At 40.5% G+C, this 20049-nt stretch overlaps 1 protein-coding gene across 1 annotated transcript; it reads right to left on the reverse strand.

The window, feature by feature from the left end:
• Positions 1–1000: 1000 nt before the first annotated feature.
• On the reverse strand, positions 1001–19245 carry dhx38 (DEAH (Asp-Glu-Ala-His) box polypeptide 38). Its single transcript, XM_034116520.1, has 27 exons — positions 18953–19245; positions 17697–18028; positions 16820–17016; positions 16346–16495; positions 16097–16259; positions 15894–16012; positions 15731–15807; positions 15470–15625; positions 15177–15338; positions 14512–14619; positions 13963–14087; positions 13692–13829; positions 13390–13576; positions 12624–12809; positions 12319–12459; positions 11746–11856; positions 9721–9837; positions 9504–9611; positions 9269–9381; positions 7490–7698; positions 6112–6266; positions 5344–5499; positions 4862–4996; positions 4329–4454; positions 4144–4239; positions 3765–3886; positions 1001–1818 (listed from the first exon to the last, which is right to left on the reverse strand). The coding sequence occupies exons 2-27, from the start codon at positions 18023–18025 to the stop codon at positions 1737–1739; spliced, it is 3768 nt and encodes a 1255-aa protein (XP_033972411.1). The 5' UTR covers positions 18026–18028; positions 18953–19245; the 3' UTR covers positions 1001–1736.
• Between the last annotated feature and the right edge of the window lie 804 nt (positions 19246–20049).

The following is a 20049-nucleotide window of genomic DNA, read 5'->3' on the forward strand; positions in this document are numbered from 1 at the left end:
CATCATGAGGATTGTGTTATGTTAAGTTACCTTGGACGTTTTTATGATTGACAAACTAATTATTCAATACTGCAAATGATTGACTAAAATAAGACTTTTGTTATACTATGACATTTTTGTGAAAAGTCATACTATAGTATGACATAAAAAACAATTTAAAAACGTCATAGTATTGTTAATCAGAGAAATGTCCTAAAAAGGCATAAGAGAAAGAAGAAATAAAAAAGTCAGTCATACAAAAGTATTTCATAGGCAGCTTATGTCAGTGTCGACCATGTGGGCCTGAGACCCCGTCTGCAGCACCAGGGTCAGAGGCTGTGGAGGAGAGGAAGAGGTCCGAGTGGCCAGAGGCTGACTTTGGCACCAAACACAGATCAGGACTTCATGCCTTCCCTCCTACAGTCTAGACACTTTAAAACATGTTTAGACCTTGTATAAAATAAGCTCAATTCAAGACTTTTTAAGGATCATCTCAAAACTTCTAAACGAACCATTGACCCCTGTTGTTTTATAAGGAAACCAATTCCACGTAGAGAATGAATGGCCTCAACTAGTCTGAATCATATTCACTTATTGAGCTATCATTCATGTTACTGCAAAACTCACTTAAAAATGTACATCTAAATAACATTATTATGTTCAGTGCTTGCAGTGCACAAAGACACATTAGTGAATATCAAATGAAATCACCATGGATTCAAAAAATAGCTAACATTTATTTTGTTTCATTTACAAAAGATGTCAAGACAAAAAAGATTAGCAGTCCTTCTGCTGTGTCAAATCTGTGTTAAAAAGACAAAAGAGAACCACTGTCACTACGCAAACATGGCCCTTGCTAAACTGTTTTGATACACATCGAGCTGCGCGTTATTCTGATCAGCTGAGAGGTCAGAAGAGGGCGTACATCAAGAAACACATTTTCAAATTTGAAAGACACATTTGTTTAGAGGAAACCCACAAAGGAAGCTGTGCTATTCTGAACACAAGGACCATAAAAATATAACCGTTGATGTTTTAATCCAGCATGTTAACGTTTTCTATGAAGAACGCTGTGGTACATTACAATGGTGGAACAGGGTTGACAGAGAATAGAAAAAGGTCAATTGCCTAAACCTATAGGAGTGTGTTGTGTATGTTTTCGGGGCATTACAATACAACTCTAGACTCTGAAGACCTTCTTGCCATAAGTACAGTTTGTATAGTGCTTCAGTCTGTAGAAGAGCACTTCATAGTGGCGTACACGCTGTTCAATCCACGACCGAACCAGAACTAGTAAATGCAAGGACACAAAGACAACATTGAAATTAGATCACTTTTTATCAGTTTACCTCTGAAAATACATTCAGGATGGAGGAAATTAAACAGAGCATAGAAAATTAAATGTTTCTAGATCGAGTAAAATCATTACTGAATAGACATTTGTAAAACCACTTTTCAGTAATGACAACATATACATACTGAATTTACAAAAAAACAACAACAAAGTCCTTTATTCCTTAAAATGTATCGCGGTAACAGCTATAGGCTGATGAAGGTGAAGGGACCTGGCTCTGTTTCAGTCTTGTGCCTTATACAAGTTCTCACTCTAGTGGTCTGTTCAGGTACTGCAGGTGATTCTGGCCATGCTGGGAGGGACAAATGGCAGCTGGAAGTTACACTGTGTGCTTGTGCTGGTGTGGTCCAGGTCGCGGTAATAACAAGTCTAAAGGAGGCAATGTGATTGGTCGACGGGGTTTCTACAGTCCAAAGCGGGCAGGGGTGCGTCTGGGCGTCATGGGGGCCTCGTCTTTTCTTCCTGGTGTGCAAATCTTTACAACCCTGAAATCAGAGAAAAGGAAGAAGATTATATTAAAGAGGTTTTTTTTGCTCAATCATGCTCAAACATTTCCTATACAAGCAGCTGTGGTTAAAAGAAAGGCTGAAGGTGAGGGAAGGCCGGCCTGTCCAGCTGTAAACATCCAGCAGGACCGCAGGAGAGTGAAAAGGCGAGCTGTTGTCTCAGTGTTGGAGGCAGAGCGCCTGACGCCTCTGACAGCACAATCTATCATCTTTAATTACAGCATCGTGACACCCTGACACTGCCCACACTTCCCTCATCTCTCTACCTCAAACACACACACACACACACACACCTGCAGCAATTATGACCATCAGGCCATAACCCCCTTCTGTCACTGTCCCATTCTCTCTGTGTCGCTGCTCACTTCAGGAGAAATTGTTGCGTGTGTCACAGCCTGCTAGTAGTTCCATAACAGCAATTCACACTTGTGGAGCATTTTTTAAATGTAATCAAGGGTCTAACAAAAACATACAACTGTTTTGATTTTTTTTTACCATTCACATTGTGGACATTGACAATAAAGTAAGTCTTCAACAAATCTTGAAATTCATCAGTGTTCTTTCAGTTCTAAACAAGAGGATCTCAAACTCTCAATCTGTAAGTAAACTGCATTACCAGACAAAAGTACTGTAACTATAACAACCACAACAACAAAATGTGCAAATTTGATGCAAACTTTGGTGAATCTCACAACTGATGCAAATTCCAGTAGTCTGCAAATCGATTCACAACCCGTACAGAAATGATTCAGAAACTTTGGAGTCCATTTACCTGAAAAAATGTAATCGAAAAATATAAAGCTGTGCAGCTAATTGGATGTATAATCTGTAGTATGTAACTGCAGCTACGCCTTCTTTCCTTTAATATCAATTAACCTACAAATACTTTTCTTGATTGATCAACATCATCAAATTGCTTGGTCTACTAAATGTCAGGAAATAGAGAATGTATCCCATTGCTCGTTCCTAAACACATTAAAACTTGTTTTTTTCCAAAGCCAAACACTTCTTCACTAATCTTCACACATTTTGTTTTGCGTATTGAGATATTGATGTTACTCTAAGAGCTAATACTTGTTGTATTGTCCTTTTAAGTGCTTTGCGTGGAACTTAACAGGCTTCTAGCTCTGAGCCCTGATGTGTTTCCAAAAACACTCCCTCACATTTCCACTTTTAAAAACACAAAACAACCGACTAATTCACACCACTGATCTGTGCTGGTGAGCGGGGAGACGGGTGATAAGCAGCCGGCACATGAAGGTCGATCAGAAGGAATCTTTCATCGTGGTCACACTGAACTCACGGAGGAGACTCGTGTGAGGCCTGCCGGAGGACAGCCGAGAGCCCAGGAGAGCCGGCGACATTCATTATCACACATCCAGCTACCTCTGCATAAATCTAATTCTTAATCCTATACCTCCAGAGTGATTATTTTCAACAGATCTGTTACAGACACGCAAACTCAGACAGATAAACCAGCTGATTAATTAACAATACAAGTCTTTTTAAATCTGTCTTGATAACCTTATTTCTCTCTGTAAAGCTAGTGGATGGGTGTGAAATTAATTTCTCGGTCTAATTTGAAATGGAACATTCCCCTCTTTTTTCTGCTCTGCTACGGCACAATTTAAATTGCTGCAGTAATGGGGGTCAGCCAGGAGTCAATATTATTTCTTTTTGTCTCGTCTGGAGGGACCAGAGGTGAGAAAAGCTCATCATGAAGAGAGAGAGAGGCTGAGAAGAGAGAGTGGGAGAGACAGAGAGGTAGGGGGGGGGGGTGAAGATATGGATTGGCAGCGAGGTAGGTAAATTAAATGTTTCTATGTCGACAGCGAATGGAAAATGAGGGCCATGGGGAACTATTGTTAGATGAGGACCCGTGTATGATGAGGAGGCAAGAGGAGGAGAGGTTGTTGCTGACTTACTTAACAGTGCCAGTGTTGGTCTTCTTGTCCTGCTCCTCTCTCCGCGCCTGCAGCTGCTCCTCAGCCATGGACATCTCCTCCTCCATGTTGATGATGTCCTCCTTGGCCCGCCGACGGTTCTCCTGAAACAGCAACCCAAAAAGATGAGAAAAGATTGGTCCGGCCACAACCATTTCACATATGCAATGAGTGACAAGAGCTCGCAAGTAGGTGACTTGGCGGTTAAAAGCTAAAAATGGTCCGGAAACACAGATCTGTGGGACAAATTATGAAATCAGCCGCAGCCAAAAAGTACACAGACATGTGGAAAGTCCCGTCTACATACTCTATTGAATAAACAAAAATGTATTGAGCATGTACCATCCTCGTCTTGTCTTACCGTTCTGCTTTTTCCCGCCTGTTTGACGCTGTAAAACATGGGCCCAAGTTCTGCCAGCCACTCTCCATCCACTGAAGTCACACACTGCATGTACTCCTGCAACACAAAAAACATGTTAATCCTCCACAAACACAAACAGTTTATCCTTCATTGTTTCTGTGCTGGCCAAGACGACGTTATTTTACCTTGGTGGTCATGACGAGCTCGTGGTAGATGATGTAGTCGGGGGTGTAGCCCATACCAAAGAGGGAGCTGGTGGGATGGAGGTGACATGGCATGCCTGTCCTCACGTTCACATATTCCCCAATGCCCTGGGAGCAAACACAGGAATAAATAACAAATTAAATGTGCGATTCTGAATGTCTGGATAGGAAAATGGGATGCATGTTGGTGCCTGCACCTATGGGAGCACTGTAAGGTCAAAGCAAAGTAGGTCACATGGGCTAATTTGCTTCTCCACCTGCCCTAGACAGCAGGAAAATAAATGTGAAGTATATCCAGGATTGCTACGATTGCTCGGGTTAGCCGGCTTCTCATAAGTCAAACGGAGAACCTTGATTATAAAGTCATGATTTTAAATTCCCTTTCAGATTTTAGCGCCGTATTAATGTGAGGCCAGGAGGGATATTTCTCCACTCTGTAATTATGCTGCTATAAATCTGCCACAACCAGTTGCCACGAGGCGAAACATATTAACTGAAGAAAGTGATGGAGGTACCTTGAGTTTGGCAGCCTGGTGGAAGTACGCTGCACAGATGCACTTTCTGATGATGTCCCAGTCTGACCCGCAGGAAATTAAGTTCATCCTCTGCTGCACCATGATGTCCTTTAACTGGGAGCGCACCTCTCGTACCTGCACAAAAACCATACGTATTGGGAATTAAACCACATGGAAAACGCGTCCAACCTGTTGGCTTGCATTGAATGGCTTAGGACGAAACATATCCGTGATGTAAAGTGAACGTTTAACTAGAATTTAGTACAATTTCAGTCAAAGTAATTCAGTAGAAAACTGAATAGGCCTCACAGAACATGAATCATATAAAAACACTATAGTCAAAGCTAGAAATAAGTGCACAATGTAAACTGAGAGATTTCTACAAGGTCATCTAAATGTGTTGGAATTCAAGAGTAAAACTAAATGATAGGTTTTCTTCCAGGGGCACAGGGTGATGACGGAGAGAACCGGTGAAGTCTGACCTTGCGCATGGCCTTGGTGTGAATGAAGTGGTCGTTGCACCAGTTGCTGGAGTAATTGTTGTTCTTCCACTGCATGTAGACGTTGAGGTATGTGAGGTGGTCGCTCTCTGGGACAGAGAACTTCTCCCTCACCTGGTCACTCTCCTCCTCGCGACCCTGCAGAGACACACAGATACAGTTTCCATACATCATTAGGATTTTGTTCATTTTAAGGCTGTTTTTTTTTTACAATTGTTAACAACAGTATTTAAAAATGCAATAACTGTTGTCCAAAAACTGGAGTTGAAGTTAATGGTCAGAGTCCGTTATTTACTCTCCTTTTAGCTCGGTTTTTGGTCTCCCCTTACTTCCTGAAGGTAGATATCTGCCTCTTTAGCTAATCTGTACAATGAGAGTGAACTGGAAGGGTACATTTTCCAACTAGAAGACCACAACAATAAGCTGAAAAACACTCGAATGCTCCTTAAAGCCGAAAGGAGCTTCAGTTTCGGGGGATAAGTCTCTGTGTATTCATACCTTTGAGCGACCCATTTGAAATTAAATATGTCATTTGACATATAGTTAATATAAAAATGTAGATTATTGGCAAATAACATTACAAAATACTATAATTGTATACTAATTGTATAATCTAGCTTGTAGGGGCGTTACCATTCATTTATTTTGCAACCCTGTGATGTAAAATGACAATTAAACATGCAATACAAATGGGTTCAATCACACAGACAATAAGTCAACATTATTATACTGTAACTTTCTGAGACAAACCTTAGGTCTGTAGAAGATGGCGGGCACAGACAGCATGGAGACGATGATGAGGATGTCCGCACTGCAGGCCATGTCGCAGGACACGATCAGCATCTTGGACAGGGCGGGGTCGAGGGGAAACTCCACCATCAGACGCCCCGTCGGTGTCAAAGAGCCTGTACAGAGAGAAGAACACAATTACGAGGTCAGGTGTGAAGCTTATAAAAAAAGTGCACGAGATGTGAAGTATTAAGAAGGAACAAGCACAAGACGAGTGATAAGCTCCTTTTTCCATCAAAAGCCTGCTGGCGTGAGGAAGAAGCCAGCATAATGTGACACTCATTTGTCTATCACCGTGAGAGAGGATGAACTGCTGACGGTTGAGAATACTTGTAGAGAAGGAAAAAGAAAAAGGGTGAGATCAAAAACTTTGCCAGTTCTGATTTAAATGATTAGACGACAGTGTCTAAGGAGCTTATAAGGAGGAAAAGCAGGGAAGCATAGCAGCAGTTTGGGGCAGGTAAGCCTTAATCAGAGATAATCTGCTGTTAACATACCATACAGGGAATCATCAAAAGTCCCCCCTCATCCCCAAATCCCTAAATCCCCTGGGATCTGGCTAAGGATGAGACAGAAATGAGACCCGACCAGTCAAATCAAACACATGATCAGTTACTAGGCAATTACTCCACCGGCTCAACCTCACAACTACCTCCTCAAGGCCCTTTTGCTGTGTCTGCATCATCACCGCAGCATCTTCTAAACAGCTGGTCTCCTGCCTGTGTTTGTGCTGTCAGCTTCACTATGCAGGAGCTCAAAGCAGCGCTGAGGGAGGGGAAATACAACCCTGAAATACCCAATACCCCAATATATGTCACAGCTTCATCGTCATCTCAAAAAGAGGATGATTTATGTTGCTTTGCCCCTCTGTTAATAAGAGCTGCCTTTTAGACCTACAAATAGAGGCGAGGAAAGAAAAATGATAGACCATCCATGTACTAAAAAATATTTAGAATGACATTATTAAAACATGATGGACAAGTGTTAATATGTGTTTGTTCTGCAACAATTCATCAAATTATCAATTCATCAATAAACAAAAAAATGTAGGAGAAATAAAATGTGGAAAATTCTGTGGTTCCAGTTTCTCTAATGTGATGATTTACCCGTTTTCTTTTTCTTCTGTGACAGTAAACAAAATCGTTGGGTATGGGACTGTTAGTTGCTTAAAACATCTCATTGAGCTCTGGAAACTTGTGATGGAAATTGACTGACATTTTATAGACAAAACAACCGATGAATAGAGAAGAATCAACAATAACTATATGTTTGAATATGTTTAGTGCATTACATCACACAGCATATTCAAAGTCTATTCAACATGTAGTTCACCACCCACCTGTGTTGTCCAGAGCTCCCAAGATCCAGAGCTGGTACATGGAGTTGAGCATGTTGTCCTCGGGGGGGGGGTCCATGAAGTGGAAGAGCAGCAGATCCTGAACACCCAGAGACTTTAACAGCAGGACCACGTTGGCCAGGTTGGTCCTCTGGATCTCTGGTATGGTGGTGGTGAGCATCTCGTTCTTGTAGGCGCTCTGAGTGTAGAGCCTGGACAGGGCAAAGGACACGGAGACAGAGAGTGAGTTGAAGTTTGTACGTCACGTTTGATGTTTAACCTAACATCAAATCAAATCACATCAAATCAAATCAAGTTTTATTTATATAGCACATTTTTAAAACGATTTTTGGTCGAGCCAAAGTGCTGTACATATAATAATTACCTTACAGTAAGGACACTTTACAGAAAATACAACAGCACAGTTTGTGCAGAATATCAGTATGAGAAAACGACACCCTCTGTCCTTTAGACCCTCACATCGTACAAGGAAAAACTTCCGGAGAAAAAAAAACCCACAGTTTAAAGGGAAAAATGGGAGAAACCTCAGGGAGAGCAACAGAGGAGGGATCCCTCTCCCAGGACGGACAGACGTGCAATAGATGCCGTGTGTAAGAGAGAATACATTTTACAGCGTAGGTAGACCGAATGTTTGGAAATGCATGCGTCTATAATAAGAAGATGAATCCACGAAGATGTCAAGAACAATCCCGTGGGAGCCATCATTTCAACCATAATGTGCAAATATATGCACACTTTTTCATTTTTGGGACAGAGAAATTGAATAAGCTTCTCTGGGCTATGTTCACTTTGTGCAGACTTGTAAGTGGGATTCTAAATACGCAGTAAGCACCACATGTAGATCTGCTGCAGTAGAAAATTCAGGAAGCTACAATTTCTTTAAAAAAAACATTCAGAGCCTGAGTTATAGTAAAGGACCTTAAAAAGGGTCTTCGCAACAATTACAGCTGTCTGAAGTGGGAGATTATAATTACAGAATGATTTGAATGCATATGGAGGTTTTGAGCTTGTGAGTGAGGGCCTGCAGTCACAGCTAAAAGGGTCTTTGAATGGGGAATTCTCCACGCAAGCGGAGCAAACCAGCGTGACTCACTCCTACTCCGCTCTCTAACACATACACACATCCACAGCTACTCAAACACCTCGGCTGTATTCAGTGTAAAGCTCTCCCAAAAGTGACGCTGTATACATTTGTAAAAGCTTGGGTATAGGAGTAGGTGGGCAGGCTTAATCCAGAAAAATATGGGGTTTCATAAACATCCTAGCTCATTAGCGATGCAAAATAAGGTAAGGTAAATATTGGAAAGGAAAGCAAGGTCAAGTGAAATCTCTTTTGTGGGTCTTTTGTGGCACATTTCTCTGTCATAAACAAAGTTAAACTGCATGAAATCCTCTGGAGATTAAGGTTCTTGCCCTCTCCCTGCAACTGAAAACACGGTCATGCAACACATCCAGAGCCCTGATCTCAAATGACAGAAGGGAGAAACACACTTTAACAACAGTTATGCTAAAATGATACATTCTCAAACAGAGAAAAGAGGAATTGAAAAAAGAAAATCATATTCAGGTTGTTTATTTGTGAATCTAAAACAAGAGTGGGAACATAATGTACAATATGTTCTTGCTCGGCATAAAAATCCCTTCTGTAGTTTTAGAGATTCTTGGCAATGCCAGCTAAAAAGCCATCTTTAGGGGTAGCCTTGAAGGAACCTTAAAAATGGCAGAACTTCTCAGCACTGATAGTGGCTGTGTGCATGTTACCTGTAACACTGCCCTGGTCCTGTACGTCCTGCTCTGCCTGAGCGCTGGTTAGCATTAGCCTGGCTGATGGGATAGACCTGTAGAGCATCCATTCCAATGCGAGGGTTGAAAACCTGTAGACAGAAAAAAGAACAGCGTATTACTGGTTAAACGTGCACACAGGAAAGTGAACTTTCAATGACTGCCGAGTAAATACATATACACTTTATACAATGAGGCTTTAGCATGGTAGTACCTTAAGTTTGCAGTATCCTGCATCCACGACAAACATGATTCCGTCCACGGTGAGGGAGGTCTCAGCGATGTTTGTAGCGACGATGCATTTCCTCACACCATCTGGAGCCTAGCAGAGGAGAAATGAAAGGCAGTCAGCTTTGTTTTCTCACTTGTAGGACTCATAGATGTAGAGTGTAGAAACATCTGCAGCATCAAGACCAGTGACAGATACAAACCTTCTGGAAGATCTTGGCCTGGAGGTCGGAGGGCAGCTGGGAGTAGATGGGCAGCACGGTCAGAGCCGGAGCGTTCTCCAAGTCCTCCAACCGCTCCACGATCTGATCCGAGGTCACCTGAAGGACACACATAAACCTTTATCTACAAACACAAAAAAGAAAGAACGTCCTGTTCCTTGCCAAAGCAAACACTGAATACTTACCAAAACTAAAACTAAATAAAAGCAAATTGAAAATCTAATCAATTAAATCTACAGGGTTCATACACTTTTTCACCAATGATTTTCAATGACTCTTCCATGACCTTTACCTCATTTTCCATGACCAAAGAAAAAGACTCTTTCTTTCATGTGGCTAGCAAGCGTTGCCTCGCCCATATTCGAAATATTGAATATTTTACAACACAGTTTGCATTTAGCACGTCTTGGGTCAATGTCTTTTGCCACAATTGGTACTTATCCTTTAGAAGCCATACATTGTTGAAACTGCACTTCCCTGGCATCTTGGCAGCCTTATATCAAATAGTAGCTGGGATGCAAACTCATCAGGTATGAAAAAGGTGACAAGGATCCGAGCCCCCCGACCCCACGGAATATCGGCTTTAAAATAGTAGGAATAACAGAGGATTTTAGCAGTCAGAACAACTAAAGCAGCAGTGGTAATAATAACAGAAACGCAATAGAGTCACATCTAATAGAAATATATAAAAGCATTTATTTTAATTGTGGAGCAGTCAGTTTTGGCAGCACTGTTGAGCATTTTGAAAATGTATTTTTATGCCTCTGTGCAAGGCTTAGTCTTTCTATCTGTATAGCCAGTGGTGTAAAGTAACTAGGTTCATAAACTCAAGTACTATACTTGGGTACAATTTTGTACTTTACTTAAGTATTTCAATGTTTTACTACTTTGTACTTCTACTCCACTACAATTCAGAGGTTAATGGTGTACTTTTCCTCCACTACATGTATTGAATACCTTTAGTTACTTTACAGATGTGGATGAATGATGTGAAATATAATCAAGTGTTAAATCAGACTTTAGTTCCACCTGGAGTAAATTCACAAGCTACCCTGCAGTATACAAAGTCATTCAAACTAGCTGCACCTTTACCAGCTTTGAGAACACTTTTATGATCAATCATTATAAAACATATCATATATATTATTCTGAAATGGACCAATCTGCACAATGACTACTTTTACTGTCGCTACTTTAACTATATTTTGATGAGAATACTTTTGTACTTTTACTTGAGTAACATTTTGAATGCAGGACTTTTACTGTAACAGAGCATTCCTACACTCTGGTACTGCTACTTTAACTCAAGTACAAGCACTGTGTACTTCTACTTTTACTCTAGTACAAGATCTGAGTAATTTTACTTTTACTAAAGTACAAGATCTGAGTACTTCTACTTTTACTCTAGTACAAGATTTATACGACCTCTGTTTATAGCCTATGAAAAAAACTATTAGAAAACTAAGGCTAAAGCTAACGTTAGCAGATAGTGACAATGTATGCTAGTTAGCTAGCTCAACGATTCCTTAAATAATATTGCGACAGAAAAACTTGTCAGTGCACATCACGCTCTGCCGCTCCGACAGGGAGCTCTGCTCTGAACGGCCCGTTCTAACAGCTGTTCACCAGCGGTCCAGTCTGTGCCACAGTGACTCCGCACAGTTACTATTAACTAACGCACCCGTAGATAATGTAGCTGCTGAAGTTAGACCCTCATCCCGGAGCAGCAGAGTTCAGCCGACAGACAGGAAGACTCGAGCACACAGCTAGCGCTTCATTCTAATATATTAAGTGCATGATGGCACATAACAGCTCGCGGCCGCAGATGACTTTGGGTCCCAGGGCCTGGAATTTGCATTTTGTATTTCCATGACTTTTCCAGGTTTTTAACAGCTTACATTCTGTACTTTGCAGCACATTTCATACCTGACATTCACAGTATTTAATGCCAAACATTAATATGCCCCAACCATTTGAGATATTTGAGTGATTGAAGTAGTCTCTCACCTCGATATCCTCCTGCCCGGGCATGAAGATGAGGATGTCTCCTATCAGCCCGCTGAGGTGGATCTGCAGCCCCTGCTTCACTGCTGCCTCCACGTAGTCCTCCTGAGGAGTCTACGCAGCACAGAACACACAAATCAGTCAAGAACAAAACAAAAGAAAAACACAGAAATGACTCCACAAAGCATAACAGTAGAGAGATGTTTATTGTTAAATGCCAAAAGTTAGTTAATGTAAAATAACACAACGTATTTATTGTCAAGACTGAAGAGGGTATCCTAGTACTTACTGTAATGTGATTATTATTTTTTGGATTATGTCAGATAGGCTTTACCCAAGGCTAAACACATTTCTTAAAGTAAAAGATTTCATTACAATTTTAGATAATAGTGTTTTGAGAATAAATGTCCTTTAAAGGCTTCAGCGATAATTCAAATGATTGCTAATTCCTGAAATATGGCATAATAAAAGCTGAAAAAAAAAAATCTAAAGCTGCCCAAAAAATGCTAGTAGAAATATTATAATGTATTGAGGATGTATAGTGAGTTCCTTTGGAGTGATAGAGTAGACACATACCTTGCTAAATAAGATGTCTACGGGAAATGTTCTTCCTGGAATGTGGAAAATGGGTACGTTGCCAAAAAATGCAGCAAACTTGTCTGAGTCCATGGTAGCAGAGGTGACTATGAGTTTCAAATCAGTCCGCCGAGATACAACCTGATGGGAGACGGACAGAAAAGAGAGTTGAGTGAAATCACAGTGTGTGTGTGTACACGTAAATATAAAAAAGCATCATTTTAGTTACACAGCAGATGAAGCTGCATGTATGTCTAGAAAATAACAGTTCTAGTTTAAAACACGTAAAATAGTTGTGTACTGACATCACGCAGCAGGCCGAACAGCACGTCAGTATTCAGGGAGCGCTCGTGAGCCTCGTCCATGATCACGGCACTGTAGTGGTCCAGGTCCGACTCCCTCAGTGACTCCCTGAGCAGGATACCGTCCGTCATGTACTTTATTAATGTTTTCTCCGATGTGCAGTCCTCAAAACGGATTGCGTAGCCCACCTGTAGGCAATAATGTCAGATTAATAAACAAAAAATTAAATGAATGATCTAAGGAATCATACAACATTAAATTAAAGAAATTACCTAAAAATCATTTTTTGCACCAACATTTTGAAGCATCTCCAAGGTTTCCCTTTGTTGCTCCTCAGCTCTAACCATGAAGTAGCAACAGACATGATATTTTCCTTTTGACCACTAGATGGTGGTGTTATACAGCGTGGGACTTGCTATTGAGTTTGTGCATGTTGGCCCTTAGAATGTACTATACACAACATCATTGGGCTCCACTAAGAATGTATTTTAAATGTACCAAGCTAGTTACATTGGAAAAAAATGTTTTGTTTTACGTTACACCACATTGAAAGTAGCAAGTTTGAACAAATTATCAAGGAAAGGGTTATGACTATTGGACAGTGTACTTCTAATAGCGTTTTCTTCATGATCAAATCAATACAAATTAGATGTTCACAGGGGTTCTACAATCAAAGGTAATACTGCACACATACTGGTGGTTCGCAAAAGTAGTGCCAAGTATTACCAATTCAAAATGGTTTGCTTAAGCATCAAACAGCTGTCTCACCTCCTCTCCCAGGTTGGTTCCTATCTCCTCGCTGACTCTCTTGGCCACACTCATGGCCGCCACTCTTCTGGGCTGAGTACAACCCACCATGCCGTAGCTGGTGTACCCGTCCTCATGCAGGTACTGGGTCAGCTGGGTGGTCTTCCCGCTGCCCGTCTCCCCAACTACAATCACAATGCTGTTGTCCCTGTAGAAACCATAACGTTATTAGTTAGTTATAGAATTACTCTGCACAGTTTTAATGTAGGACACTTTTTTTAAGAGTAAAGACACAACAACAGGAATACAACTCCTATCAATACCTTATGATGTTAAGAAGTTGCTGTCTGACCGCGAAAATGGGAAGATACTGTCTCTGTTGCAGAAGGGTCTTCTTCTTAGCAAAGTCACTGCTGGCCTCGCTCTTGTCTCTCATGTGGTCTGCAAATTTCTGCTCTGCTCTGTAAAGCAGAGAAACATAAACCAAATCATTAATATGGCGAGACATTTCTGTTCATTTAAGGCAGTGAATTTTTAAGCAGAAAATGTTAAAAATGTAATTTAGATCCAAACTTTGCATGGACAGTTCGTCACCTGTAGTCTACTTTTCCGTCCTCGCCCACCGCTTTGCCCCCGGAGCGGTCTGCCTCCTCTGTCTTCTTGACTCCCATGATGTCCCCCAACTTGGTGCCTGCCAATTCCCAATGTTTGTGCTGTGCCTAAAATCCAAATAATTACAGTTGAATCAATTGATTATGAAGATTATAGCTCCAGTCAGAAATGTGGCACACAACCTTTTACAACACAGAGCCCTTGGTGTTTAATTTGTCAAGTTGTTTCACCTCACTGATCGTGGTTAGCAGTTAAAATGTCATTAAGCGACCCAATATGGTGATCATGAATAAATGCATTACCAAAGTGATGAAGTTAGACAGCGTTGGCATTTATCAACCAGACAGGTGAAGACCCACAAACCTCATTGACATTTCTCAACAGCAGAGTATCAAGATTATATCTGCATTGTGTTTAGAGCGTCACATTTCTCCAGATGATATGACAATAGTATATTTTCGACTAGAATCCTTACTGGTTTAGCAATAAATGTTGATGTAACAACATTAGTTGATTAATAATCCAACCAACCTTTTTGCGTTCTTTCTGCTCACGATGTTTCCGAACGAGCTGGCTGCCTTTACGAGCGATGATAGCCATGTCAGATGTTGGATCTTTCACAGGGATGACAGGCTCTGGCTGCAGCAGAGACACAAACACACAGTTAAAAACAAACCCTTCAAGTAAAGTCAGGCAAAATGATCAGTCTCATACATCATGTGCATTTCCGGTCAAACAACAAGCATGTGCAGCATGATTTTACAACAATTTCATGCACACCACACACAGAGTTTAATCTGCGGCACACAGTACAGCCTGGCCGTCAAGTGTGTTTTCCAGTTCGAGTAAAAAAGAATACATAAAGCTCTCTATTTGTAACATGTGCAAGTCGAAAATAAACTGTGGGTAAACAAGAATGTCCTGTAACTTGGTGGAGTCTTGCAGACAGAGCAACATATTTCATGGACAATGGCACAACCAAGTTTCAATTAATTATACATAAAAAGTGACATAAATGCTTGTGTATGCTGTCAATTTTCGTTTTTATTCCGAAATAAATTGGCAGGTGAGACTTGGGCCAATATGACATTTTTGCATATCTAGTTCTGTCAAGCCACCGAGTCGTTAAGAAGTTCTTTCTAAGAGCGATTTGTCAGCCGTGTGACTTTATCCCTGATTGTTTAGGCCTTGTTTACCTGCTTAGTGAATACTATTCTTCCATCCAGAAAAGGAGGAACCAGGTTGTGGACCAGCAGATGAACCTTGGCAGCATTGTCCTCCTCGAAGTCGTCATCCACCTCCAACCTCTGCACCACACCACTGGTCAGCATACGGTTAGTCTCCCACCGCTCGTTATCCTGAGATAGGAAACACAGTCAGTTACACAGACAGACCAACACAGACAGTAGCACACACACACACAGATGATATGGCTGTGCATGCAGACACACGGTTCTGATCAGGTTGACATTAAGCTCTGTGGATGTACCTCGTTGATCTGCCGCCTATGGGCAGATATCCTTTTTTGAGTCTGCTTCTGAAGAATCTGCTCTCTCTTCTTTACATATTCTTCAGAGGTGGTAGTGAAAGGGTTGTGGAACTCATCGTATCCTTCATCCATCATGTACCAATCTCTGTCAGCTTGCTGCAAAACAGGGAGACAATCAGAGATGTGTAAATAAAGCTGTATCACCTAAAACTACTTTATAGCTTGAATGAGGCATAAATGAGGCATGACTGTGCCGCTCACCTTCTGGTCCTCCACCCACTGGTCTTTCTCATCTTCATTATCAAACATAATTCCTCCCTGCCCATCTTCTTTCCTGCCTGAAGAAGAGAACGAGTATCAAATGTTATTGGACATGCGGTATTTAAATGTAAAGCCATATATAAGCTTGATTTTAGAATAGTACCTTTTCCTTGTGATAAACGAGGTGTAGATCCCAAATGTTTCCTGTCATTGGCCCACTCGTTATACTTGTATGATGGGGTAGGCAGGGGTGTGTCGTCAGGGTACCGGCCTCTGACTGACCTAAAGCACACAGCAGAAAGATGTTATGTTAGTATAAGTTGCATTTTCCCTACATGGTACAGGAGATGAATGACAGCAGTTTACCTGTCTCTCCTGTCACTCTCTCGGACGGAGCGATGGCTTCTCTCCGAGCGGTCGATCTCTCTGTTAGACGGGGCGGGGGACGGAGACTCCCACTGGGAATGCCGTGAACTGGAATAACCGCTATCATCCTCCTCCCAGTTTGATCGTGAGGGTGTGAAGGAATCTATGTGAAAACAACATTTGTTTAGACCATGAATCCTTTTAACAAGGACAGTTTTAAATATGTTTTTTTAAATAAAGCTAGATTACCTCTGGGGCGATTCTGTGGCGATGACGGCTCTTCTCTCTTACTCCCCCGGCTGATGCGATCAGACCAGCCCTCCCTCTGTGAGCGCTCGCTCCGATCACCGCGCTCCGACCGACCGCTGCTGCTGCTGCCGCGGCTGCCCTCGCGCTCTCCTGACACAGAAAAAAAAAATGACTTTGAGAAAGGCTGACTCCTCTACAAATGATGTATTTTAAGACTTGATCCTCTTTAGAAAAAGGGAATACATCCAAAGTCCAAAATGTAGTGCTACTGTTCTCACTGAAGTTAAGAAAATGAAATGAAGATAGTTTTACAATAATATGACAAAGCACAATGTATCAAATCTCCACATTTTAAGGGCTTTTAACAACAAATGTATCATTTTTACAAAATAATTGAAGCTGGAATACAACAAAAAGTGAACTTGCATTGAAATACAAAAGAATACAAACAAAATGACTGATCTTTAGAATCACCTCTTTCACTCCTTCTGTCTCTCCCCTTATCTCTGCTCCTTTCTTTTTCCCTTTCTCTGTTCTTGTCCTCGTTGGAGGTGGTGTAGACCCCGTGCTCACGTCTGTCTTTCTCTCGCTGCTGGTGTCTGCGTTTGAACTCCTCGCTGACCCCTCCGGGATTTGAGGGCGTCTCCGAGCCAGTAACACGATACTTCCTGCTGCAAGACCCCACAAAATAATACACATTATTAATAATCATATTTGTGTGCTACTACAATTCGTAAAATAGCCTACAAGTATAAAGGGAACTAAGGTCAGTACACATCCAAATACAAGGATTACATATTAAAGAAAGGGGTGTTAATGGTCAAAGTTCAGAGGCATGGGGATTCCTGGTTCATTATTTTCATTTCATTTAATCGTTTATTTGAATAGGGACAATGCACATTAATGAACACTTTAGACAAATAATGCTTCAAGTGTAAATATGCCGGATTTTAGCTTTGAGCTTATTTCCATCCGTAGTCCCTGACATACAACATATAAGAACATGACATTTGTAAACATAGCAAAAATAAATATATGATATGCAAAAGAGCAAGAGCAGCACACACAAGTATTTACCACATGGCAGTACACTTGGTTCAATATTTGCACTGCTTTAGAGAGGTGGTTTTCTCTGGAAGGACTCAAAGGCATAAACTGAAAGAGTGATCGGAAAATTCTCAAACAGCGAGATCCAAGAGTATAGATATCTTAATAATTACATTCAACTTAAAAAAAATGTATACTAAATAATGATCATCTCCATAGACTTGCGGGATATATGTTGCTTGTCTATTTATACATTCGACATGATTATCAACAAAATATTATTGTGTGAAGCACCATCACTTACCTCTCTTTGTTTTTAACACCACTGTCCTTATCATCTTCTTCTTCTTCTTCATCAGACCCAGAGTCACTTTTACCTTCCTCCCAGTCCTTGTAGGAGGTGACTTTTGACTTCTTGCTATTTCGTTCATCTGCGTCTGCTTGTTCTTTACTCTCTCGCTCCTTCCTTTTCTGAGCTGCTAACAGATCCAAGCCCAGCAGGGACGTGCGTGGAGTGGGAGCCCGAAAAACATGGGCTTCTTCAGCAGCACTCTTCTTCTTTACGATCAGTCCTCCAACTTGATCATCGGGATCAGACCCTTCCAGCCTGTGCATGGACACATCGTCATCCATTATCTGCGGGGAAATAAGGACAAAAGTTGAGAATGTGTAAAGATAATAAAGGGTTGCTAATGTCAACTCTGTTTAGGCGTAATTATTATACAGTTAATTTCAACTAGTGTTTTGCTTTTCTGCATCATGAATTATAGGATCTAGATTCCAATACAATGAACTCAGAGACAAAGGAGAGAAGATCCCATAGATACCTTTTTTTGTTTAAATGACAATAAGCTGATTCTAAAAATGATAGCAGATTACTTTCATTGCAATTAACTGATTGATAAAGCAACTAAGTGTTTAAGATCTAATAGACAGTGATATAAAACAGAGAATAGTAGAAAATCCGTAAAGTGGAAAAGCTTAAACAAGAAAAATGTTTGCTATTACTTCTTAATACATCGCTTGAAGCTACCTTGGTATCAAGCTTGAAGCTACATTGGCATCAAATGTATAGTGAATTAATATTATTTCAGTCTAATAATCAATGCAGCCCTTTATTGAACCTGGTTGTACAATAACATGCTTCTATCTTACATAACATGTATTTGGTTCCCAAATGTCACTTTCAGCTGAACGGCACACATCTAAGAATCTATTAATTTAACTGAAAAACAACCCAACAAAACACAGATATTATAGAGTCCTAACTCATTATCTCAGCATTAACATATTTTTGGCCATCAGTAGCTTTAGCCACATTTGTGACATTAACCTTACTCTAAAGTCACAGATAGTAGCTAGTTTTGTATTTGTTTTGCGTCAGCTGTGATGTTGTTTAACAATTAGGAAATGTATTACAAGTTATAAACAAAAGGAGTGAATGTTGATACGCTTCAAACGATGACACGTGCTATAAATCCGACAGCTATTGTCCATTTCTCCATTGATTTCAGTACATGTTCCTTGTTCAGTACCAGATAAGTTAAATGTGTTGCTTACCTCAGATAGAGCAGCTAGCTTGCAAGCTATCCGCTTCTATCCTAGGAAGGCCGGGCGGCAAACTGCGGGACAATGCCGCTTGTTTTTGAGGGTCTAAAATGCAGAAAAACTCACATCCAGGTTAAGATATGAAGTCAAATAATGGGTATGTAAGTATTCCAGGAATCAATGGACCTGTAGCAGTGACTAGTATATATTTAAACTGCAGTTTTCGTAAACACAACGCATATGTTTACAGATAAGGGAGCAGCCATTGCAATCCCACAATTCTTCTTCTTCTTCTTCTTCTTCTTCTTCTTCTTCTTTGTGGATATGTTGGCAGACTGGGCTCAGTCAGCTCAGTGCTGCTGCCTCCTTCTGGACGGAAGAGTGTCCACACATGATAACTACATCCCTGTATGAGAAAGTCAAATCATTTCTTAGCAAATTGGATTTTATTATTATTGTCCCCAAATATATTACTTTCCTAACAATTTGGGTTTCAATATTGTCCCGAAATATACTAGTCTTAAAGGAGTGAGAACAAATATATATGTATAAGCATAACATAGACACAGTGTTAATGGATAAAATGGGTTAGTACTAATTACTCTAAGAGTCTATTTTATTAAAACACTGTGATCTCTGATCGCTGTTTTGGAAATGTTGTCGAAAATGATTAAATACAATCTTATTTTAAAAGGCTTAAACACCAGAAATGTACATAATATCTGTTTTTTGTATTACTGCACATATTGTATTCCATTATATTTATATGTAAATACTGCTATATTTGACTATATTTCTATTATTTGTATTATTTTCTAATGTTATTATAGTTTTCCTAAAATAGTTCACTTTTATGTATGCACCATGACATCAAGTCAAATTCCTCGTACGTGTCCACCTATCTGGTAATAACCCTGTTTCTGATTCTGATTCTGAAATGTTGGTAGAGTAAAGCAGCTCCTATTTAACTGCAGTTCAAATAAATCATTAAATACAACCTACAATTGTGTGCCAAGGACATGCATGAGATAACTTTAAAATGTAAAATGTGTGGCATGGACTTTCACCTTAAAATGTGTTTGGTTTGTTTTTGACAAAAACAAAGGCAC

The sequence above is a fragment of the Trematomus bernacchii genome, unplaced genomic scaffold (assembly GCF_902827165.1).
Source record: "Trematomus bernacchii unplaced genomic scaffold, fTreBer1.1, whole genome shotgun sequence".
In the NCBI taxonomy this organism is placed as follows: Eukaryota; Metazoa; Chordata; class Actinopteri; order Perciformes; family Nototheniidae; genus Trematomus; species Trematomus bernacchii.

Coding starts and splice junctions, on each gene's coding strand:
- dhx38 (XM_034116520.1), bottom strand. CDS start 18,025: ATGGATGACGATGTGTCCATGCACAGGCTGGAAGGGTCTGATCCCGAT. Junction 15,626..15,730: donor AGTGGGTGGAGGACCAGAAG/GTGAGCGGCACA, acceptor CCTGTTTTGCAG/CAAGCTGACAGAGATTGGTA. Junction 9,838..11,745: donor CCGGGCAGGAGGATATCGAG/GTGAGAGACTAC, acceptor TGTGTCCTTCAG/GTGACCTCGGATCAGATCGT.